General features: G+C 34.1%; 1 protein-coding gene across 3 annotated transcripts in view; it reads right to left on the minus strand.

Annotated features, from left to right (window-relative positions):
* The window catches only part of rai14 (retinoic acid induced 14), a 65,413-nt gene that overhangs the window by 20,379 nt on the left and 18,774 nt on the right, over positions 1–26,260 (minus strand). For all 3 annotated transcript variants that reach the window (XM_073824879.1, XM_073824878.1, XM_073824877.1), the window contains exons 3-7: positions 25,732–25,862; positions 13,202–13,290; positions 13,026–13,090; positions 9,140–9,197; positions 6,405–6,475 (exon numbers count right to left, since the gene is read on the minus strand). In XM_073824879.1, coding sequence (XP_073680980.1) covers positions 6,405–6,475; positions 9,140–9,197; positions 13,026–13,090; positions 13,202–13,290; positions 25,732–25,862 — 414 coding nt within the window. The remainder of the gene's footprint in view (positions 1–6,404; positions 6,476–9,139; positions 9,198–13,025; positions 13,091–13,201; positions 13,291–25,731; positions 25,863–26,260) is intronic.

Below are 26,260 nucleotides of genomic sequence, written 5' to 3' on the forward strand. Positions count from 1 at the left end.
TCTTCCAAGTTTTTACTTCTAAAGGTACAATTTTGGCACATTCGGGCTCAGTTTATGAACTTATCAAAGGGACAATTCATCCAAAAATTAAAACTCTTATATATCCACCCTAATGTCATTCCAAACCTGATGTACTTTCTTCTGTGAAACACAGTACAAGCAAAGCTATTTTTCACACAGTATCATACTTTTGTGCGTCAGTTGTCATTCATTGAAACTGCATGAAAAAGAGCCTTCAAAATGACACCCTTTGTGTTCTATGGAAGAAATAATATCACAGTTCGAGTTCGCAATGACATGAGCAAGAGTAAATGATAAAAGAATGATAATTTTTGGCTGAATTATCAAGCATTTTTGCAGTGTAAATTAGAAATCTATGCACATACTGCATGCCATATACTCCTGAGGGTTTAAGCATCCCATATGGCAAAGGGAAACGTACCAGGTGTGAGTTTTCTAAATTAGACCCAGTGGCTTTCGCAAAACTTTAGGCGAGTCAAAGTTAAGTTTTCCATCTATTTCCGAGCTCAAAGGCAAACTCCTAGATGGGTTTAAATCGTAAAAGCAACACATCAGTGGATTCGTCCATTGCTAACAGCTTGGTTTTTGAAAATAATGCCCAGTGTCTTCTGAGCAGGCATCAAAGGACCATTATTTGTGCTTGAGCCCAGAATGCCATTGTGACATCAGTTGGGCTACGTTTAATAATTTAGCAGTCAAAAGCAGGTATTTCCGCATGTTCAAAGCAATAGGCTGAGTGGGCGAGAATCATGAGGAATGTGCCAATCTTGCCTCAGAGGATGACGACGGTGGATAATCAGTGACCGAAAGCAGAAGCAGCCTCTGATTCACATCTACTCTCACTCTCTCGCTCTCATTCTCGTTTCTGTCTGCAGAAGCTCTTCAGTCACGCTTGTTTAAATGAGAGAGCCACAGCTTGAGGGTTTACAGCCTCCCACACCGCCCCTCTGTCTCTGAGTAATTTACAGCTTGAAAAGAGAAAAATGGTTTATTTCATTGGAGCTGCTGACATTGAGTACGTTTACATGGACAACAATATTCCGATTTTAACACGATTAAGACAATACTCTGATTAAGCAGCAACCATGTAAACTGATATTTTTGATTAATTTAATCCGACTAAAGTCATAATCGGAGTAAACACAAATCGAATTAAGACAGGTGGAGTATTCCTATTTTAGTCGCATTATGTTAGACATGTAAATACCTTAATCACACTATTCCCCTTGTGTAGGACTTTTCGCCACATTTTGCGACAGGATACACACTAATGCTGCGTTCCATGCAGGTTTTTGAGCTCGTAAATCACGTCTTCAAACCACGACTCAGGACTTTGTAGCGTTCCAGGCAAGTCACGCCAAGCATTTATTATTTTTATATTATTAATAATTTGATTGCAACGTTATATTGTCCTAAACTATTTTTCCACCGTGTGCCACTTGCATAAACACCGCACCCCTAGAGGCTTTATTGTTGTTTCGCGGGCTATGTCACGTCAGAACTCGGAACTGGGAGTACGTCGATCTAGTACGAGTTCACGGGTGGGAAGTCACGGGTTTGACTGCCTTTCCAGTGCACTTTCACGGGTAGAAGTTTGGAAAAACACGGGTAACAGGTTGCCTGGAGCGCGACATAACGCTCTCAGTTGGTCGCATGTGCATATGCTTTGGTTTCATTTTTATTTATTTAATTTTTGCTACAACATGGGATTAATCAATGCTCATTGCTGATAAATAGTTATCATAATTTATAGTTTTATGGAAACGTAGTTAACATTCAACCCGTTCTTTTTCATTAGCATTATTTGTGATTTTAATTTTGTGAACGGGATTTCCGCTATTGGAATGTCTTAGGATGCTTTTCACTTTTACTTTCGAATTCATGATCTTGGTTTTGCTTACATATATGTGACCCTGGACCACAAAACCAGTCTTAAGTCGCTGGGGTATATTTGTAGCAATAGCCAAAAATACATTGTATGGGTCAAAATTATTGATTTTTCTTTTATGTCAAAAATCATTAGGAAATTAAGTAAAGATCATGTTACATTAAGATTTTTTGTAAAATTCCTACTATAAATATATCAAAATGTCATTTTCGATTAGTAATATGCATTGTTAAGAACTTAATTTGGACAACTTTAAAGGTGATTTTCTCAGTATTTTGATTTTTTTGCACCCTCAGATTCCAAATTTTCAAATAGATGTATCTCGGCCAAATATTGTCCTATCCTATCAAACTATAAATCAATAGAAAGCTTATTTATTGAGCTTTCATATGATGTATATATCTCAGTTTTGTAAAATTTAACCTTATGACTGGTTTTGTGGTCCAGGGTCACATATAGGCTACACCTATCAATTTTAAGATGAAAACAAATTCTTAAAAGATGGATTTGATATTTTTAATTAAACAGCATAACAACAATAAAATAAAATAGCTTATATAGCATTTATTAACAAAAACTAATAAGACGAGGCATGGACTCCATCACATGCTGTGTTATATGCCGACTAAACAATTTATTACAGGGCGCGCAAACACTGAGCAATCAAATTAATTAATAAAAAATAAATAAAAGAAAGCCTCCAGAGCGTATTGCGAGGTAAACGGCAAAGATAACAGGGTTTTCAAAATGAAAACAAACAAAAAAAGTAAAACTAAACTGGCTTTCGGTGACTGTGCTTGCATGTGTTTTTTTCCGAAAAAAATAACTGGCTCTGAAATGCTCGCTGTATGGAGCAGACGCTTTAGGGCAGCGCAGCATGCACTCGCACAAATGCGACCACGGCAAATTTTAACTCACACATTCTAAAAAAATGTGTTGCATATGTCCAGAGCCACTTCAAGCTTTTGTAAAATTAAAACCCAAACATCCAAATGTCTATAACAAAGATGAACTGATAGCGTTGCGTGTGGACGTAATGATGTGTGTCATTAATCGATCTATGTACTATAACATGTAAAACGGGAACATGAAAGGAATATTCTAAAAGCAACTCATGTAAACAGCTTAAAGGAAATAGGCTCATTCTCTAACTCCCCCCGAGTTAATAAGTTGAGTTTTACCGTTTTGAAATCCATTCAGCCGTTCTCCTGTTCTGGCGATATCACTTTTAGCATAGCTTAATTAATCCTATGAGACCAATAGCATCGCGTTCAAAAATAAACAATGAATTTCGATATTTGTCCTATTTAAAACTTGACTCTTCTGTAGTTATATCATGTACTAAGACCGGTGGAAATGCAAAGCTTCAATTTTCTAGGCTGATAAGATTAGGAACTACACTCCCATTCCGGCGTAATAGTCAAGGAAGTTTGCTGCCGTAATATGGCCGAAGCAGGAGCAGTAATACCACGCAGCACATGTGCAAATGCTAAACTAGCTGGGAACTCATTTCTGATAATACTCCGCCTGCTTCGGCCAGTGAAGTGTAGTTCCTAATCTTATCAGCCTAGAAAATTGAAGCTTTGCATTTCCACCGGTCTTAGTACACGATATAACTACAGAAGAGTCAAGTTTTAAATAGGACAAATATGGAAACTCACTGATCATTTTTGAACGCGATGCTATTGGTCTAATAGGATTCAATGATCAATGCTAAGCTATGCTAAAAGTGATATCGCCAGAACAGGAGAACGGCTGAATGGATTTCAAAACGGTAAAAATCAACTTATTAACTTGGGGGGAGCTGGAGAATGAGCCTATTTCCAAAAAAAGTGGAGTGTTCCTTTAATCATATTATTGTCTTATTCAGAATAAGATCATTAATTAGATTACTTGTGTCCATGTAATCGTAGTCAATGTGACAATTGAGATGTATGAATTAGAGAATAGTTGATAATGTCGAAGAGCTAACAAAGGCTGTCTAGCAGACAAGCACAGTTGTTAAAGGAATAGTTCACCCAAAACCTAATAAATTATAATATTGCTCAAAATCTGCTCACTCTTAGGCCACCTAAGACGTAAATGAGTTTCAATGGATCCTTTGCAGTGAATGGGTGCCATCAGAATTAGACTCTAAACAGCGGATAAAAGCTTCACAATAATCCATAGGTAATTCACAAGAATACAGTCCATCAATTCAATGTTAAGATGTTAACTATTGGATTACTGTAATGTTTTTATCAGCTGTTTATACTCTCATTCTGACGGCACCCATTCACTGCAGAGGATCCACTGGTGAGCGATGATGTAATGCTACATTTGTCCAAATCTGTTCTGATGAAGTAACAAACTTATCTACATTGCCTGACGGCAAATTTTCATTTCTGAGTGAACTATTCTTTTAGGTCAAAGTTTATTAAACATGTCAAATAGGCTTGGGAACTTTTTTACTAACTCCAAGCTTTTGAATGGTATAGTGTATTATATTACAAAAGCTTTTTATTTCAGATAAATGCTGATGCTTTGGATCTTTCTATTAATCAACTAATCCTGAAAAATACCTATTATAAATATTGATAATGATAATAAATGTTTTTTTTTTTACAGAAAATCAGCATATTAGAATTATTTCTGAAGGATAATGTGACACTGAAGACTGAAGTAATGATGCTAAAAATTTTGGTTTGATCACAGGAATAAATTAAATTTTAAAATATAGTCAAATAGAAAACAGTTATTTTAAATAGTAACAATATTTCAAAATTTCACTGTTTTTGTACTTTGGATCAAATTAAATTATTTAAAACATTAAAAATCATACTGTTCAAAAACTTTTGACTAGTAGTGTACATATTTCGGTTTCAATTTAATATAAAATCAGATTGCAATTTATTTAATATGAATATTTGTATAGATATTACAGTATAAAACATGTCTAATAGGCTCTGGAACTTTTTCCATGCAAAATGCAAAACTATATCCTGCATATTGTTTTGCCACCTGCAGAAATGGATTAAAAGAAACTTGACTTTAAAAGAAAGTTACACTTCTGTTGTCTAGAATAACAAAGCGGCTCATTATAAATCATTCATGTCACAAGCCATTTTTCTCTACCATACATTTTAGTGAAGATGAACGTTGTTTGGCTGTTGCCGCTTTCTTCCAGCAGCCTCCCCTGATGGAGCACAGCTATTTGATGCATTATTAGCATGAAATATTTCTCTGGAGTTGCATCAGGGTCGTACATCCTTCCCTGCAGTCGGTCTAATCTCTGGGATAAAAGCGCTGTGGGTCTTAACAGAAAACACCACTATTAAAGGATAACTGTGAATAATTGTGGATTTATTTCTCAATTAAAATAGACTCTGAACTAGAAATATTTTGTAACATTATAAATGTCTTTATCATCTTTTAATCAATTTAAAGCATCCTTGCTAAATAAAAATAATTTCTATAATTTCTTTCAACAAAAGTTTTTTATTTCAGATAAATGCTGATCTTTGGATCTTTTTATTAAATCAAAGAATCCTGAAAAAAAATTTACTCACCTATTATAAATATTGACAATAATAATAAATGTTTCTTGAACAGAAAATCAGCATATTAGAATGATTTCTAAAGGACAATGTGACACTGAAGACTGGAGTAATGATGCTGAAAATTTAGCTTTGATCACAGTAATAAATTAAAATTTAAAATATATTCAAATAGAAAACTGTTATTTTAAATAGTAAAAATATTTCAAAATTTCACTATTTTTGCTGTACTTTGGATCAAATCAAATTATTTAAAAAACTTAAAAAATTGTACTGTTCAAAGACTTTTGACTGGTAGTGTACATTTTTCTGTTTCAATATAATAAAATATTAGATTGCAATTTATTTAATATAAATATTATACATTTTAAATACTTTATAAATATTACTTTATATTAAATCAGTAAATATTAATTTATATTTATAAATAATTTATAAGTTATTAACTGATATCTTCTATAAAATTCTACAAAACTCTCTCAATATACATTTTTTATGGCAATGCAAATGTTTCTTATAACAGAAGATGCTAGATAGATTTGTAGTTGTTCCTACTACCTGTAAATAAAGAACACTAGTTCTTTTTTGTAGTACTAGTCATGGCTCTTGTCATTACCCAGACAGAAGCTATTTTAAAGCAGCACTGTGAGACTCTCAGAGGAATAAAAGAAAACACATTGTACAAGAAAAACTAAAAGACAAAAACAGAACAGAAAAAAACAACCTTGGACAAGCAATCTCCAAATAACAGTGACCTCAAGTGTGCCATGGGGATTTTAATCAATGCAGCCAAACACGGATTCAAACCCACAGAGAACAGAGTCTTCGAGGAGTTGTGTTTGAGAATGCACATGTTTGAGGTAGACCACAGGCACTTGTGAGATGCAGCAAAACACATGCAGGGAAAGACAGGAAAGCCATTTTCTCAGCAGCTCAAATAGCATAAGACTCATACATACCGAGTCCTTAAGATTGACGTGACACTTGTGCTCGCACAGAAGCTGAACTATCACAGTGTCTCCGCTGGCAGCTACAGAAGAAAGAAAGAGAGCACAGATAATCAGAAGCAGTTCTTGATTCCAAAGAGACACAAACAAGAGTTTAACAGCTGGGCAACAATCTCCTTTAAGAGTAATTACTGTGAATAAAGCTTTCCCACAGAGAGCAAAACCAGACTCATAGTGTGTGACAGCACTCATTTCCCTAGCAATTATTAGCACCCCCTTTAAAAAATTACATGTGTCCCGTTTCTTAACCAAACATGGCCATTATTCTCATGCGATGAATGGGCATAAATGCATCCTCACATCAATTTAAGGATTGCTCTGCTTTGTAGTCTGTATGAAACCATGTTTTGCATCTTGTTTTTCTCTGTGGGGATAAATGACATCCTGCCAGCAGACTTCTGACCTCCAGGTGGCTGAATGCTCCTCGCTTTTCCTGGCCTATCCCACCCCGGATCAATCCGTAACAGCTGGCAAAAGGCTCAATTATCAACAAACACGCTGTCAGGGTTTTTTTCCCCTACACCTCACTTTTTTTCTATAGAGAGTGAAATGGTCTTTCTAGGGAGCAATTTTCTGAACGAAAAGTCTCTCCATAAATAAAAACATAATTTTTTTTTGGCCTCTAGACCTAGCAATTTGGTGCAAATGGTCTACAATAACATTCTGTGCTTAGAAGTAGAGCCGCGACAGCGAAGTCGTGGGGTTAATGTTTGGAAGTGCACATTTACGCCACGATACCACTCCGAGCAAACAATCAATCCTCAAAGAGGTCTATTAAACCAAAATAATAAAAGAAAACAAGTCAGACTGAGGATAAAGCCTGTTGCTTGTCCTTGAATGGCTCTTCTCGGTTTTTCAAGACGTGTTAAAGGGGTCATGAACTGAGAAACCAAATTCCCTTGATCTTTTGACAAATAAGAGGTCATTGTACTATAAAAACATCCTGGAAGTTTCAGAACTCAAACTTTCTTGTTAGTCTAAAAACAGCTTATTGAAGCCAAACTGCCAAAACAAATGGGGAATGTGCTACTTTTTGATGTAGTAGTGTGGCTAAACTCTGCCTGCACAGAGGATCATCAACACCTGCTTCTACATCAATACCTGTTTAGCTCTGCCCACCAATTTGTGCATGTGGTGAAAATAAGAGAGGCGAACGCAGGTCTATGTAGAAATCAAACGGTAAAGATGGCTCCGAAGACAACAAGATGATGTGCAGTGCCGAGTTGTGGCTTCATTTTTAATTAATTTTTAATCAGTAAGAACTTGGTCCTTTGTTCACTTCATTTTACCATGGATTCGTTTACAAACAAGGCACAATTCAATATACATTAATCTTTCTAAATTAAAAGGATTTTAGAAAGATAAAACTAAAAGACGATGCTGTGCCGACTATTGGATCTGTCAGCAATGTCGCACCACACAAGTGTAACTGTTTTTCAGGGTTCGTACAGATACTGTAAAATGAAATTCCAGGACTTTCAAGGACTTTTCAAGCACTTTTTTGATTTTCAAGAACTTCAATCAGAGATCTCACTTATCGAACACTGTCTTCCATTTCACATTCTAAAAAAAGAGAAATAGATAAATAAAAATATACTAATAAAAAATGGCAAAAATAAAGTGAAGCACATGCAAAGTGTTACTACGAAAGTATTACAAAGTATACTACACTTTTACTATCGTACAACCACTGGTAACTGGTAAGGATTTGTATGTATACATTCTTTCTTTTCTTTTTTGTTTTTATAACTGTACTGCATTAATGGTTTGATGTTTTCTACTGTTAAGGAAAAAAATATTTGTGAAATAGTTTTGCTCTCAAATCCTGATCTAAAACAAATGATTCGCGAAAACACCGAAGTCCCGATTTAAATCAAATGATCCGCAATCCGAAGTTTCAATCTGAATCAAATGATTTGCGATCCACGCTCAAATTGCGTATCACGAATCATATGATTTGATTCATTCAATTCGCTAAATGATTCACAAACCCGCTCCAATCTAAATTAAATGAGTCGCGATATGCAATTTGAAGTCACAATCTAAAGCAAATGATTTGCGATCCGCGATCCGATTGGAGTGCCTCAAAATAAAGAATCATTTTGCGACACAATGGTTTAATTGATACTGAGTTTCTAAAAGCTCTGTTTCATCAATTAAAATCATTACAAGTGATGATGAAATTCAAAAATGAATGGCTCTTTTAAATTGATCTGGTTTTTGCTAGTGAATTGCTTGAAATGAATGATCAAAGCCACAAGTTTGAATCAATCTGAGCGGTTCTAGCGTAAATGACTCAATTGATTTAGTTCATCTGTTGCTCTTTTCGTATCTTCAGCCAAGTTTACAGACACTGTCAGTACTACAACTGGCTTATCTCGACTGTTTTCATTAAATAAACTAAAATAAGCAAAAATAAGTGTTTTTTTTATTGCGTGAAAATATATGTGCTTAAAATTCACAAAATTTCATTGTCTTTCAATAATTCAAACACTTTTTAAGTACCTTTTTAGGAATATTGCTATTTTCAAGGGTTTTCCAGGCCTTAAATTTCACAAAGTCAAATTCAAGCACCTTGTACAAACCCTGAAACCCTGTAAAATCTTGATAACATTATAAGTGGACCTCAGAGAACAGTACAAAATCATAAAAAAGGTCATTCATGATCCGTTTAAAGTAAATCTCACCTGCGTGATGGAGAGCCGTCCTCCCTGAGCCATCCTGCACATCCACCGCACATTTAGCCTGTAAGAAGAAGAAGTGCATTAGATTATTGCTTCAAACACATCATCTAAAACCACCATGGCATGTTCTACCCAGAGGGAACTATGACATTTTAATCAAAACAGCTACACTTTTCACCAAGCATTTTTTTTTTGGGTGCGAGTTAATGATGTGTGCTCATATTAAACATTTAATAGCATGTCATGCTGGTGTTCATGGATGAACAGGCACAAGGCATTTATTTGACAGGCATTATCAGAGGAGAGATGTAATATATTAAACCTGACTGCAGCAGCCAGTCAGAGCTAAAATAGTGTTGACGTCCTATTAAATGTAATTACTGACTCAGAAATTAACACTACAGTCTATACTGTCAGCATTATGTAAAAGAGATTCAATATGTTATCTTAAATCCCTCAATAACTTGTCTCGTATGCCTAGATAAACCAACAATTTGACTTTTTTTGTCATTAGAAATGACTAGCCTTTTAATTTACTCTATGGGAAAATTAACCTAGAATGTATTTTTATATTCATGGAGTATTTCAGCATAATCTCAAGGCACTGGGGACATTAGAGCATTTGTTGTGTTTAGGAAGCCAAGTAAGGAGTTTTGGTTTATGACTGCTGGATGAAACTGAATTACTACTGTCAGACCCTTTCATTAGTGCAGCATTTAATTCTTCTGTTTCACTGGATCTCCAGGGGAAAAAGGCTAATGAATTCAACGCCGGCCTGGCTCTGTGAAGGAGAATATATTTCCAAGGCTTTCCTTGGCAAATGACACCATTCAAAACTTCTCATTTTCCACTTGAAGAACACTTTTCAGATTGGAAGGTTAACGTTGTACACTACCATTTGGGGTCAGTACGATTTTTTTTATGTCTTGAAAAAAAATACCCGATGTGTGTGAAATCAGAAATTGTGTGAAATATTATTACAGTTAAAAAATAAGAGTTTTCTATTTCAAACAGGACATCGGATGTCCGTTTTCCACAAGTTGGTATAATTCTTTAGGGTTTTTATAAAATGTCTTTAACATACTTTGGTTAAAATTTCTTTAATGTTCAATTCATGTAAAACATCCCAATTTTGCATCCAATGTCCCCTTTAATTTATTTTACAATGTAACTCATTCCTGTGTAAAATGTAATTTATTAAATGTCAAACCACAGATCTGCTGTTCCAAATGAAGAAAAACAATATTACTCAAAATACTTTTTGAGTAGATAAAAGTAGATAAAAAGTGGTATTTATGTTTTTTAAAAAAGAAAAATGGATCACACTTTTCATTCAAAACATTTCACAAAAAATATGTATAAATGTTAAAAATTAGACATATTTTCTGGATTTTGATGTCCAATGAAAAAATATTTAAACATTTTTAGTGTTTTATTTGGAAGCCCATTTCTGCCACTAAATAAAATACAAACAAAAGGTTATTGCAACGTTTTATCTCACAATTCTGAATTTTTTTCAGACTATTTTCATTCAATTTTTACATTTTTTCCTCAGAATTCTGAGATATTAACTCTTAATTGCGAGTTTTAAAGTCCAATTCTGAGAGGAAAAAAGACATTATCTTCTAAGTTTATATCTCCCAATTCTGACTTAATTTGCAATTGCGTGTTATAAAGACAGATTTGTGAGTATATATCTCGAAATTCTAAAAAAAAGTCAGATTTGTGAGTTTATATTATGCAATTCTAATAAACAAAAATCAGAATTGTGAGTTTATATCTCGCAATTCCAAGAAAAATAGCCAGATTGGCGAGTTTATTTCACGCAGTTCTGAGAAAAAAAGTCAGATTTCTGAGTTTATATTATGCAATTCTGAGAAAAAAAAACTCTGAATCGTGAGTTTATATCACGCAATTCTGAGAAACAAAGTCAGAATTGTGATTATATCTTGCAATTCTAAGAAAAAAAGTCAGATTTGTGAGTTTATATTATGCAATTCTAATAAAAAAAATCTGAATTGTGAGTTTATATCACGCAATTCTGAGAAACAAAGTCAGAATTGTGATTATATCTTGCAGTTAGTGGTGGGCATAGATTCATTTTTTTAATCTACATTAATCTCACTGTAATCTTGGAATTAATCTAGATTATTCTAGATTAAAATGGCTAATCTGAATTCTGCCAAAGGCATTCAGAATATGTGTGCTACTATGTATATGTGACTAAAAGTAAGTCTTTGAGAACGGGTTTCTCAAGCCAGGTGGCGCATTAGACCAGGGGCTCGTCTCCTGTTTCCAAAATGCATCACAAACTGCTTGACAATTGCATTTACAACACAATTAACTATACAAACTTGTGTAACCAACTATTCCTACACTGCATGTACTTCTGCGTAAAAGGCTGCACGACGTGCGCGTTGCAGTTAAATACAAAGACGCGAAGACTATGCACGCAGATATCCATGGCATGCCCGTGCGCGTCTGTGTATTTAACTGCAACGCGCACGTCGCGCAGCCTTTTATGCAGAAGTACATGCAGTGTTTATAGCTGCATCCATGTTAGCACGTCTCGTTTGATGTGGTAATTTCACAGTAGGCATACACACAGGTTCGAAGACTCGTTCTCGCCCCCTACAGTGCAATTCGGCTAGGTATACATCCGTGTTAAACTATCAAGGTGAAAGTCATCATAGCTTGCGTAGTATAGATTAACGGCGATATTTTTTTTATCGCCCGATAAGAGTCTCGCGTTAACGCAGCACGTTAACGCCGATAACGGCTCACCACTACTTGCAACTCTAAGAAAAAAGTCAGATTTGTGAGTTTATATTATGCAATTCTGAGAAACAAAGTCAGAATTTTGATTATATCTTGCAATTCTAAGAAAAAAGTCAGATTTGTGAGTTTATATTGTGCAAGAAAAAAAACTCAGAATTGTGAGTTTATATCACGCAATTCTGAGAAACAAAGTCAGAATTGTGATTATATCTTGCAATTCTCAGGAAAAAAAGTCAGATTTAGAGTTTATTATGCAATTCTGATAAAAGTCAGAATTGTGAGATTATATCACAATTCTAAGAAAAAGTCAGATTAGATAGTTTATATCATGCAGTTCTGAGAAAAAAAGTTAGATTTCAGAGTTTATATTATGCAATTCTGAGAAAAAAACTCAGAATTTTGAGTTTATTTCGCAATTCTCAGAAAAATCATATTTGCACATTTATATTATGCACTTCTGAGAAAAAAAAATCTGATTTGTGAGTTTATATCTCGCAATTCTTAGAAAAAAAGTCAGATTTGCAAGTTTATATTATGCAATTCTGAGAAATAAGTCGCAATTCCTTTTTTACATTTTTTATTCAGTGGCGGAAGCAGGCTTCCATAAATTTACCATCTCTTTTACCATATTTTTTGGGGAGATTTATGAGTCCTGCTGCATGAATACAACTTCTGGGGCAGCGTTAAAATGCTAATATTGATGCCTCTTTTAATCCATACTGACAAAGTCAATACTGGCACCCATTAGTGAACAGAGCTAACAGGATGTGGATATTTCAGATCTGTGCAGCTCTGGTAAAATCACATGGAGCGGAGACTGATTCACCCATGATAATAAAAGAGGCGTTAGATAAGGTAACGGGCGCTTTACCAGACCGAGCGGAGTCTTCGAACATGCCAACCTGCCCACACACATCCAAACATGCAACACTCTCCAAGCTCACAGAGGGAGGCCGTGGGATTTGCTAGTTTACGAAACTGCAGAACAAAATCTGCTTCCTTTGTTTAGCTGGCACACATTGCATGGCTGTTGTTCCCATTAGCATTCGCTCCATCTGTGTGTGTACGTGGAGCTCTCAGTCTATGATTCACAATCAATCGAAAATATTACCTGAAGCAACTTTTTGGCACACTCAGGATGGTTGTTTTTGGCAGCAAGGTGTAAAGCAGTAAACCCTGATGTGGAGAGGAGAAAACAAGGCTTGTTATTTCCATTTTGTTATTTATGTGTTGTTGATGTAATATAAACACAATGCGAGAAAACTTTCTAATCTAGTTGTAACCGACCTGACGCGTCCTGCAGAGAAGCATCAGTCCCGAGAGCCAGGATGACAGCAAGGCACTCAGCTTGACCTCGTGCGGCTGCTACATGCAGACTGAGGAAAAAAAAGAAAGAGGAGGTGTCATAAACACTTAATTTTAGTTGCAGATTAGCCATGCCACTCACATTTGGTCAGTTTGTTCACCATGTATATATTGTCTGTAACCTACAACCAGTAAATAGAGGGCTCTTTGATTTCAAAGGTAGGTCAATGACATGATCTACATGTATGCTTGCCCTAAGGCAATTGTAAAGCATTCTAGTGTGAATGAGTGACATTAGATCAATCCTTTTCATTCTGTGTAGCAAGTCAAGCACAAAGCAGCAATTAACATTGTTGTCAAACTACATTAAGCTTCAGAATTTGAAGGAATTTATTCGATTGAAAAATACCGTTAATACTATTAAATGTAGCATTTAAAAATATTGCATTTTAAAATAGCTGTTTTTGTTTTTTGTTTTTATTTTAATGTAATGTATTTTAAAATGTAATGCATTCCTGTGATGGCACAACTGCATTTTTAGCTGCCATTATTCAGTGTCACGTGTTTAAACAGTTAAAAGCCTAATTGTATCATGTGTAAACCATGATAGAATTTTTTTTTTCAGGATTGTTAGATAAATATAAAAGCTCAAAAGAACAGCATTTATTTGAAAATGAAATATTTTGTAACATGTATGTCTTTATTGTCACTTTTGATAAATTTTATAAGGACCCTATGATTTCAGCGATGCAGAAAATGCGAACAGGATTGCAGAATACAGTAAAAAAAAAATGGAATTTAAACGTAGATCACTGAATGTCAAAAAAATTGTAATAATAATATAAAATATTAATGTGTTTTTAATATAAAATCAATCAATTAGAGACATTTTGATTATTGAAACTTAATGAAACCAATAAAAATGAATAAAACAAATTTAACAGAAAATTTAATGGAAATATACAACTGAATTTGAGAAAAAATAAAACGAAAAATTTCATAGGACCTTAAAAAATTTAGTTTTTGTTAAACTTAATAAACTGCTGTTAAATTGTGTACGTTTTATGATTTCAATTAAGTAGACATGTTTTTTGATTCATATTTGTGTAATTTAACCATTAAAACAGAGTCTAGAAAAATGTAAACCTAAAAAATAAAATGCTGTTAAATTGTATGTTTTATGTATATGTTTTGTATATGTTTTTATTTCATATGTTTCAATCAATTAGACATGCTATTGATTAATATTTTTTAAATGTAACCATTAAAACAGAGTCTAGAAAAATTAAAACAGGAGGAAAAAAAAGGAATCCGGATATATTTAAACTGAAAATTGTAATTTGGTAAAAATTCAACTATTTAGGGGGGGAAAAATTTATAGGGCCTTAAAAATGTAGTTTTGTTAAACTTTTAATAAAATTGCTGTTAAATTCTGTATGTTTCATGATTTCAATTAATTTGATTTTTTTTTTAATTTAACCATTAAAACGGAATCCAGAAAAATCTAAACTGAAAAAAACTGAATTTTGAAAAATATTTTAGTTTTTGTTAAACTTTTAATTGCTGTTAAATTGTATAAGTTTTATGATTTCAATCAATTAGAATTTAAATATTTTTTTAAATTTAACCATTAAGACAGAGTCTAGAAAAATTAAAACTGGAGGAAAAAAAAAAAGGAATCCAGAGCAATTTAAACTGAAATTTTAATTTGGTAAAAACACAACTGTATTTAAGAAAATAAAAATCAAACGTATTTCATAGGGCCTTAAAATTTTATTTTTGTTAGACTTTTAATAAATGGTTGTTAAATTGTGTACGCGTCATGATTTCAATTAATTAGGCTTTTTAAAATTGTTTATTATCCATTACAACAGAAGAATCTAGAAAATTTTTAACTAGGATAAAAAAAAAAAAACTGAATTCAGAAAAAAAAAAAAAATTTATAGGACCTTAAAAATTTTGTTTTTGTTAAACTTTTAATAAATTGCTGTTAAATTGTGTACGTTTCATGATTGCAAAAAGTGTAGAAAAATTTTAATGGAAAAATGCTGAATGCAGACAAATTAAAATGGAAAAAAAAAACTAATTTCACAGGGCCCTATTTTAAGCATCTTTGCCCAGCAAAAGAACACATTTCCTTCAGAAAACAAACTCCAACATTTTTAACAGTAGTGTACAGTATGTTTTTAGCACAATTTAGAGATGTTATTTACATCTTGGTGTCTTTATCCCATATCACCCTAAACATAATAAAAAATAAAAAACAACATAGCAAGTGCACATTTAAATACATGGTCGGAAACCCAGGTAATGAGGAGTAAATATTCATGCGGGGGAGAACTATTCCTCTATATCCTTCATTAGTCATGAAATCTCTGACCTGAGGGCACAAAAAACGAAGAGTTGAAACTTTCCTTGTGATTAAAAAGTTCAGCATTCTCTCTCACTTAATAAATAGCTTCCATTGAATCACACTGGTTTAATATCTACCATCTCCTCATTAATTGGCACTTTAGAGGACAAACTTGAGAAAACACTAATTAATCTACATGAAATTGATTACAACCTATCTTGGAGATAAGGATCGAGATACACAGGAATCTCTTTTTTGGGGCAGTACTAAAGCTAACACAAGATGTCCTGATAATGACCTGGATAATTATGTCACTCTCAACGGCTACATGGGTCTGACCTTTAAATGAACAAACCGAGAACTTTAAATATTCAAATATGGCAATTTAAGCACAATATAACATCACTCTAATGCTATTAAATGTCAGTCCATAGAAAAAAACGACACTGTTTTTGGAAGATTTAAAGCAACACACATCACTGGTGCTTTTAAATTGGCCTGAAACGTTATATTTAAAGGGGTATTTCACACAAAAATGAAAACTTATTTTTGTGTTACACACAGAGCTGGGTAGATTACTTACAAATTGCAATCCATTTCTAACTCCAAATTACATGACAAAATTTGTAGTTAGTAACATAATCCATCAGACTACTTTTTAATTACTTTTAGATTATTTTTGACCTAACTTGTTTATCACATTGATTTAAATAAGATAATATTGTGCCATATGTGACCCTGGACCACAAAACTAGTCATAAGGGTCAATTTTTTGACATTACATTAAAGCTGAAAAACAAAAATGCTTAAAAGCACTGTATGTGACTAGGGATGGGCATTTTAAGCAAAAATACTATTCGATAATCGCAGGGTATTATTCGATTATTATTCGAAAATCGCACCCCTCCCGTGTATGCACGCACATACATAAACAGAGAGAGGACACGAGACCATTCACGCTTTCAGTGTGTATGATAACAAACTGTTTAATTCATTTGAGAATCTGTCTTAACAAATCTGTCTTAACATAAGCCATTAAATGGTTTTAATGTATGATTGCTGAAATATTAATATAATAAATAAACATAAACGAATTATGGCACTTATTAACGTAACAGTCCATCGATTAGCATTCAGCTGCTCATAAGCCAAGACATTTCTGTTTTAAAAATGAGCATGAACATTCATAGCATTAAAAAAAAAATGCTGGGGATAGTTCGTTAGAGTTTTCCCTCGTTCCCACGCTTTCCTTTGATTTTAAATGGCTTTAAATAGACCGTGAGCATTTTACTTTCGATTTAGCGTCAATTCGGTGTCAATTAATTGAATGGACATCAACAAAACAGTACGACAAAATTATTTAGTCTATATCAAACATAGAATTATTCATTTATTAACAAAAATAAAATAACTGTTACATAAGCAAACACGGTGGAACCAAATAAATAAACGAATGTTCTTCCAACGAGCTTCCAAAATCACCTTTTAGATAAACGGCAGCAGTCAAATTATTTTTAAAACAGACACTTTTGCATTTCGTTTAAAAACTAAATCTTTTGCCAACATATTGCCTTTCTCACCTCACTCGACTTGCACTCCTCATGTGATGAAATCAGACTCCTGCCCCAGATGCGACTGTAGACTGCATTGAGCAGCCGCGTTCAGTTCTCAATTGTACTGTTTGTTTTCTAACTGAACTAAATGATTTTTATTACTACAAATAAAATAATCAAAACGACAGCGGGGCTGGTGCCGTGGTGGGCAAGTGACAGCAGGAAGCATTTCAGAATCACTAAAACAACATTGCTGTGCAACAAGATGGTTAGTCAAGTTATCCCGTTCCGTCGTGCAAAATCACATGACTTTTTTAAAGTGCATTTATTCTGTTAAAGTTTTCTTATTGTAGTTTATGCACATTTTTTTCTTATCGGACAAAAAGTCTATCCTACTTATTTGTGCACATACGTTTTATGCGCATTTTTTCAATTCATGCGCATCTTCACGTTTCCATTCAGAGTTTTGTTTGAGATATTCCGGCCGCAGAGAACAGTCTTTGCATTGCAGTGTTTCAACTATGATAAACAAGCCTCGCACTGCAGAGTTTGCACTGCACTTCATTCTCATTCATTTTATTAGAATTAGAAATCTTGTTCTTCTGTTGTCCTTGACAGCTTTGAAGTGCGTTATTGGCGGCGCCACCCTCCCCCGCGCATCATCACCGAACACTTGGGGAAATTAATAATCGCACAACCTATTCGATATTCGGTAATTAAATCAACTAATCGAATATTCGAAAATCGTGACCCATCCCTATATGTGACCATGGACCACAAAACCACTTCTTATGTTTATTTTTAATTGAAAGCTGAATAAATTAGCTTTCCATTGATGTATGATTTGTTAGGATAGGACAATATTTGGCAGATATACAACTATTTTACTAGATTTTACTAGATTAGAATGTCTACTAGAATGATAAAAATGTTCAGTGTTAAGTTAATATTTTTTAATTGCTGTTTTGTAATTGATTTTTTCTTTTTTGAAAAGCAAGACAAAACTGTAAAAACCACAAAACCTGTCATATGGGTCAATTTTTTGAAAAATTGAGATTTACACATCATGAAAGCTTAATAAATAAGCTTTGCATTGATGTATCGTTTGTTAGGATAGGACAATATTTAAAAATATAGAATCTGAGGGTGCAAAAATATCAAAATGTTGAGAAAATGGCCTTTAAAGTTGTCCAAATGAAGTTCTTAGTAATGCATATTACTAATCAAAAATTAAGTTTTGATAAATTTCTGGTAGGAATTTCACAAAGTATTTTCTTGGAACAACTAATATCCTAATAAGTTTTGGCATAAAAGAAAAATCTATAATTTTGACTGGCTATTGCTACAATTATACCCGTGCTACTTAAAAAAAAAATATTTCATTTGTTGTTATTAACAACATAAAGTGCATTAAACATTATAGTACATCAAAGTTTGCCAAACTGATGTTTGTGAAGGAACTGCAGGGGGTTTATGGGCTCAATAAAAAAAACTGTAAAAAATATCCAATTAAAATAAATCATTTTAAAAAATCAATCAAAAAAAAAACTTAATTTTAATATTTAGTTTGTTTTATTTGAAATACATTGTATGGGTCAAATGATTAATTTTCCTTTTATGCCACAAATCATTAGGATATTAAGAAAAGATCATGTACCAGGAAGACATTTTGTAAGTTTTCTACCGTAACCATACCAAAACTTCATTTTTGATTAGTAATATGCATTGCTAGGAACGTCATTTGGACAACTTTAAAGGGGATTTTCTCAATATAGAAATTAAACAGAGGAATTAGGAAGAAAGAATAAATTATGAATAAATAATATGTAATCATGCAATCCATAAAAAAAACAAAGTATTTTTAATCTAATTACAAGTACTTAATTTTTGGAATCTGACTATGTAATCCAGATTACATGTAATCAGTTACTACCCAGCTCTTATTACGCAGTAGAAAAAAAGCCATCATATGCTTTTTTCTGCAGAACACAAAAGACTATATTTTAAAGAAAGTTGGCAACCAAACAGTTAGTTACCATTGGTTTCTATTGTATGAAAAAAAACCTGAGATATTTAGAGTGTCTTTTGTGTTACTTTCTTGGAAAAGTTTTTAAATTATGAATCTTAATCACTGGCATCCTTAGATTTAATTAAATGTTCAAGTCAATTAAACGTTCAAATCATGTTTTGTTTTTGTTTTTCAACCCTGAAAGGTAGAGTTAACACTTTGGTTATTTGCTACAGCATTTATCTTGCATTTTACTAATTAATAAGATCAAAAGCTCTCTCGCAGTTCTTTTCACGGTAAATAACATGATCACCACCAGAGCATATGATTACTAAATCCTCAGGGTCTCATGTCCGACTACTTTATTATCAGGAAATTATATCTCCATGGTGACTGTGACGGTTTGGAAATACAGCGAGGCTCTGTGTTCTGCATGTGGCTCTCTGGCTCGTGAACCCTCTGGAGCGCAAGCACACGAACACAATGAACTCCTCAAACGGGCAGATAAGGATTTATTGTGAGCCTATGAGAGCGCTTCGGCTCAAGCCATCCTAACGCAGGACACTGGAGACTCATTCAGGTCGGCAGTGTCTGAGTTCATTACTAACAGAGTGAAGAGACCAAGCTCGTCTCTCTGCGCTCTCTGGAGCTCATTCATTGATTCATCTCTGCTGTGCTGCTTATGGGAATGTTTCTATTCTTTCGTTCTTTATAACTGATGTTTGAAGGTTTTTCTCATGCATTGGACAACCTTATAACTAGGAACATTGCACAAATATGTGACCCTGGACCACAAAACCATGGGTATATTCGTAGCAATAGCCAAAAATACACTGTAACCGTCGAAATGATCAATTTTCCTTTCATGCCAAAAATCACAAGGATACTAAGTAAAGATCATGCATTGCTAAGAACTTTATTTGGACAACTTTAAAGGCCATTTTCTCCACATTTAGATTTTTTTGCACCCTCAGATTCCAGATTTTCAAATATTGAACTATCCTAACAAACCAAACATCAATGGAAAGCTTATTCAGCTTTCATGATGTATAAATCTCAATTGAAAAAAAAATGACCCTTATGACTGGTTTTGTGGTCCATGTTCACATATAGTGGTCAAAATCATGCTGTCCATAATATGCTTCTATACACTAAGCTTCTAAGCATTTTTGTTATAAATTTTAAATAGGGATTAGAGGTCGACCGATATTGGTTTTTACCGATACCGATAGCTAGGTTGGACCACACTGGCCGATACCGATTAATTAACCGATAGTTTTTGAAAATGGATACTGAACGGCAACTAAAGTGCTGTACTATATAAAAAAAAAATACTAAACCATACTTTGTAAATGAATAAAAATATTAATATTAATTATATATTGATCATTAAAGTTATTTCATAGTTCATTAATGTTAACAAAATAAACTTACAGTAATTGTGTAATATGTGTAAACAATATTACAGTAAATGTTGAAATTAACAGACTCTAACAAGGAACAACACTTCTATTCTACAGCTTTTATCAATCTTAGTTGATGTTACAAATGGGCTCATTGTAAAGTGGTGTGAATCTTTACATTTTAACAATATGTAAAATTGCAGGTTTTATGCCTTTTGTTTATATTTGGAATCTCTGTGTGTCAGTAGGCCTACTGCCATCTTAAAATTAAGATTCAATTTAATTACGATTTTCAATATCAACTAAATATAACCATGCATCACATTCTCAGTTTTCAATATTACTGCACATGGCTACATTTTCATTTACATTTTACATCAAATTGATTTTTCTATTATATAAGCAGGCTACTTTTTTAAACAATTACTTATTTAAAATGTTATTTTTTCTTTATCATTTGATTATTGCTGATGAGATCGTAGACAGTAGCTGCTTTAACAGGCTGCATTAAAACGAATGCACAGATCTATTTCGATATATCAAATGTTTTGTCCTGCTCTGAAAACATAACTGACTGTGTGTACTGTACATCAGTTTCGTATAAAAGTATTCGAAAATGCAAGTGCATTCCGCAATCGAGCTTTTTAGGACGAACAAACACAAAGTCTGTCAGTGCGCGAGTTTTGTGCATCTAATAGTAGCTTACATTACAAACGGCAGAAATGAAGGCAAATGTAAAGTAAAAAACTGCGGTTGAAAGTTCACACTGTCAAACAATGCACATGTAGCTCACAGTGCAAAACCTGTGCAATGAAGCCCTCCGCGTCTCTAGCGCGCACATGTGCCATATGCGGGAAAAACACAAGCTCATTGAAGAGAGGATTGCGATGCATCGGAGAATCCTTTTTTTTTTACCCACCCTTAATGAAACCGGACAAAAGTGCAGCGCTGCGTTGCGTGGACAACTTGCAGGTATCAAACACACACAGGACACGTTGTGTAGTTAAAGCAGAAATCTAAAACAGTTTATTTAATCACCAAACGGGCAAATGTTTACTTCAAGAATGATAAAAAAGCGGCAAAGGTTAGATTAAAGAACAGATCGAACGGAAAGAGAAAGTGCGATCTATATCGTTAATTGCAGCCATTTCAGCAACAATTTCTTTTCTGTTTTACATTTATGTTTAAATATTATTTGTTTTGTTTCAGTTTAATATGTTAATTACGAAAGAAGTTTGTGTAATTTGTAAATGTCATAAAGGACGTGGTATGAATTGGACGGCAATACGCCGGGAGAATTGGAGAGGGTCAGACACAATTTTTGACCACTTCGTATGTTTTTATTTGTGGAAAATCCCTTCTTAAACGAATTTCGTTTTGTATAATTTTTATCTTAATTTTTAATAGATATTTTTGCTGCTTCCGCTGCCTGACGAAAAGGCTAAAACATAAATTATAGCTCTATATGAAGCATACAGACATTATTAGAGTAGAGCTACAGAAATAAAAAATTATTTTGCTTAAATGCACAATACTCAATCTTCCAGCCCAGGGTCAAGTCTTTATGAACATTAACAATGATTTGAGACAGATCTGTAATGTAAAACTATGGCGCGCTGTGACTCAGCAGGATTCTGTTGGCTGAATGAACACAGTTTGCTTTCTCACGTCAGGTCTTTAAATCTGCAACTTTGCTGGCTAAGAATATCACCAGCTGGATATAAATCAATACAAATATATGGTAACAATCCTGACATTAAACATTGGTCTGGGGCTTAACCTCTCATACTCTATGACAGCGGAGTGGAGCAGAGCTGAGCAGCTTCAGCAAAGAACGCAACCCGGAAAAACTATCGGCAAGGATTTTTGCCGATAACCGATAGGTCGGCCAATCAACTATCGGTGCCGATTAATCGGCAAAACCGATACATCGGTCGACCTCTAATAGGGATGCACTGAAATTCTTGGCCAAAGCCAAACAAAATTAAACACTGGGCAGAAGGCCAAAGTCTGATTACCAAACATGTTTTTTTTTTTTGTGTTTTTCCCCCATGTATTTTGCCAAAAAAAATTTCACCATTGCATAAATGAAATAGCCTAAATGCTTTTTACAGTTTTGTAAAGGAAAATGTTATAATAAATGTATTAATAGAGCTGTTGTAATGATTATTAGGGGCCAAGCACCTAAGGTGCAATGGCACCTATTGTATCCGTTAGCGTTCTTATTATTCTTCTTCTTCATCCGCTCGAGTCTATGGCAGCCCATAGAACCGCTTGCGGGAAAGTTGTGAAATTTGGCACACTGATAGAGGACAGTCTGAAATGTCACCATAGCCAATTTGGAGTCTCTAACTCAAACTCTCTAGCGCCACCACTTGTCCAAAATTTTGTTTTTGCTAATAACTTTTAAACCATAAAGCACAAAATCAAAATTTGAGTCGAATGAGCACAAATATTAAAAAATAGTAAGGCTTAGTTTTTTTCTGTTTTTAATTATTTGAAAAACCTACTTTTTCGAACTGACATTACTCAAAAAGTTTGGTGGCAAAGTTATAAAGGCATTTTGAAAAATGCTAATAACTTCTGATGAAAATGGCTTATTGTAATGAAAGTTATCTCAAAATTTTCCTCGGGCAATGCCGAAAACATTGATACCAATTACGCCAAAATTGGTCGAACTTCCTGTCCGCCATTTTGATTATTGCAGAAAAACTACTTTTTCAAACTCCTCCTAGACCGTTAGTCGGATTTTCACCAAATCTGACATCTTCAGACCATGCTGGCAAAAAGTTATGAATTTTGTGTCGATATACAAAACGGTTTTCATTTAGCGCAAAGAATTTGCTGGAAAGATGACAAACTACTTTTGAGGCTGTATCTCTGCAAAGCTTTGACATATTTGCACCAAATTTGGTATGTGCCAATGTGACCTCACACTGACCACGGCACATCAATTTGATAACAGCGCCAACTATTATTCATTAACCATTAATTATGAAATTTACAAAAATGCTAATAACTTTTTATTGCATTAGACTATTGTAATGGAAGTGGTCTCAAAATATTCCTTGGGTGATGCCGACAACATAGATACCAAGTATATATATATATATATATATATATATATATATATATATTATACCATAGTTGGCCAAACTTCTTGTTTATATTGAAAAACAACTTCTTTATATTGAAAACCTTTTCGATAAGAAAGAAACTTTTCAAACTCTTCCTAGACCATTTATGCGATTTTCACCAAAATCGAGTCAGATCATCTTCAGACTGTGTTGACAAAAAGTTATGGATTTCATGTTAGATGAAACCGTTTGCGTACAGCGGCTCTACAAGTTTTAGGCTTAATCCCAAAATGACTCTTTATCTCTGCAAAGCTTTGACATAATGACACCAAACTTTGTGTGTGCCTTTGTCACCTCACATTAAACACACCACATTGATTTGATAACAGTGCCACCTGTTGGTCAAACGTGATAAGCCATTAAATCATATTACTAGGAGTTCTACATTATTTTTCTGTCATTTTGACTAAAATCATTTTAAAATGGCTTCCTTTACTCATTGTTGTAGTTGGCCTGGTGTTCCATGCCATCCTTAGCTCCTATTTTTCCCTTTGGTGTGCTTGGCCCTGTAATTGCTGCTTGTAGCTTTATTTATTATTATTTTTGTCTTACTTTATTTTATTTCACAGAACAACAGTAAAATTACAATGCTAACATTTATAAATGTTGACTTTTATTTGGCAGTAAACCACAAGAAGACCTCAGTACTAATTTTTGCTGACAGCAGCAGATTTATGAATGATTTCGCATCTTTGCGCTTTGGACTTTGAACCCTGGCTCATGCGTGTATTACACAACATAACTTTCTGTAGTTTATTTACCAATGGTCATCATACAGTAAGTAGCAACAACCACCAAGGGGTCTCATCGAAGACGTGATGTGGCACTAAACAGTCTCTCGCTGTCCGTGCTTGATTTTTGCATATTTCTCTGACAGTTTTAAATGCTTCCACACTGCCGACATGTTTGCTGCATTAGTGCACACCTCTTTTTGATCACGTCTGTTCTGTATAATTTATTCAGCCTTTTCGCTTATTCCGGTTGTTAAACATTCGGAACATCCTACCAATGCCCTATCAACCAGAGTTCCGCATGAGAAAACTAAGCATTCTTGCTAAAATATCAAATCTTGCATTAGAAATATTGCTAAATGTTGAACTTATGTCAGACTCTAAAAATGTGGAGAGCAAATAACTTCATGGCGGATTTAAATTTCCTGTTATTCTCACAAACACAATAAATCTTTCCACAACATTTCAAAACATGTATATTTTCCCCTCAAAATGTAGACACAAGCATGTAATTATTCAGGTTGAGACTCCAATCAAGAAGAAAAATCCTATTCATCTCTGCCAAAACAAAGAAGCAAAGCATTCAAACTTCTTTGAACTAGTATAACATATATTTAAAGTGTCCTTCCTTTGACTTCTAAGCAAAACAACACAAAATTGCTGAAGAAAAAGTCAGAAAAGCTAAGCTCTGATATCAGGGTTTCAAGTGTTTAAGTCATTGTTGGTTAAGATGTGTGTCATGCATGATTTTAAAACTGGATGACTTGCATAAACAAATCCAGCATTCACTTCTGAACATCTGTGTGCCTTGTTACGGTAAATAAGGAAAAATGAGGTCTGATGTAAATGCGCTGATGGGGTGAATGAAGGACTAAATTTGTTTGACTAGGGTTTAGATTATAATTTCTTCAGCTAAATAAACACTCTGATGAATGGATGCGAAAACGCATAACTCACATCTCTCCTTCAGCTGGAGTGTAAAAACACACATACAACTTCATTTTATGCACTTCTCGAGTGGACTGCAGAAGATATAGTCTAGAAACTCTCTCGAAAGTCACAATTAGGTCGGCGTCGATAGCCTTGTGGTTAGTGCGCCGACATATAGCGCAACTAGGCTCACGGCGACCTGAGTTCGATTCCCGCCTCGAGGTCCTTTGCCAATCCTGCCACCCTCTCTCTGTCCATTGATTTCCTGTCATCTCTCTACTGTCCTGTCCATTAAAGGCATAAAAAGCCCCAAAAAATATAACTTTGAAAGTCACAATTAGAGCAGTCAGTGTCTGATTAAAACTGAAAGGAGAGTAATATTAGTTCCAGCACTCACGCAGATTTGCCCTCACTGTCGAGCTTGGTGGGACAGGCTCCTTTCTTCGACAGGAGGGAGGAGACTTTATCTGCTTCTCCATGCTCTACTGCACTGAGGAGACGCTCATCATTCTTGTTCCATTCATGGGCCTAGAGAAAGAAAAATGGGGGAAAATTTTTAAATACATGCACACAGCTTACTAATGAAGGACAGATCTCATAAGTATGGCTTGTATGGCTTAATATTATGTATATGTCTCTTACTGAAATATGTAAAAGAAAACCCATGAAATACAGTTGAGGTCAAAAGTTTACATACATCTTGCAGAATTTGCAAAATGTTAATAATTTTACCAAAATAAGAGGAATCATACAAAAAGACGTTTACATATATGCTGAATTTATAAAAATGACCCCGTTCAAAAGTTTACATACACTTGATTCTTAATACTGTGTTGTTACCTGAATGATCCACAGCTGTGTTTTTTTTTTTTTTTTGGTTTAGTGATAGCTATTAATAATCCCTTGTTTGTCCTGAACAGTTAAAC

The sequence above is a fragment of the Garra rufa genome, chromosome 19, assembly GCF_049309525.1.
Source record: "Garra rufa chromosome 19, GarRuf1.0, whole genome shotgun sequence".
Lineage (NCBI taxonomy): Eukaryota > Metazoa > Chordata > Actinopteri > Cypriniformes > Cyprinidae > Garra > Garra rufa.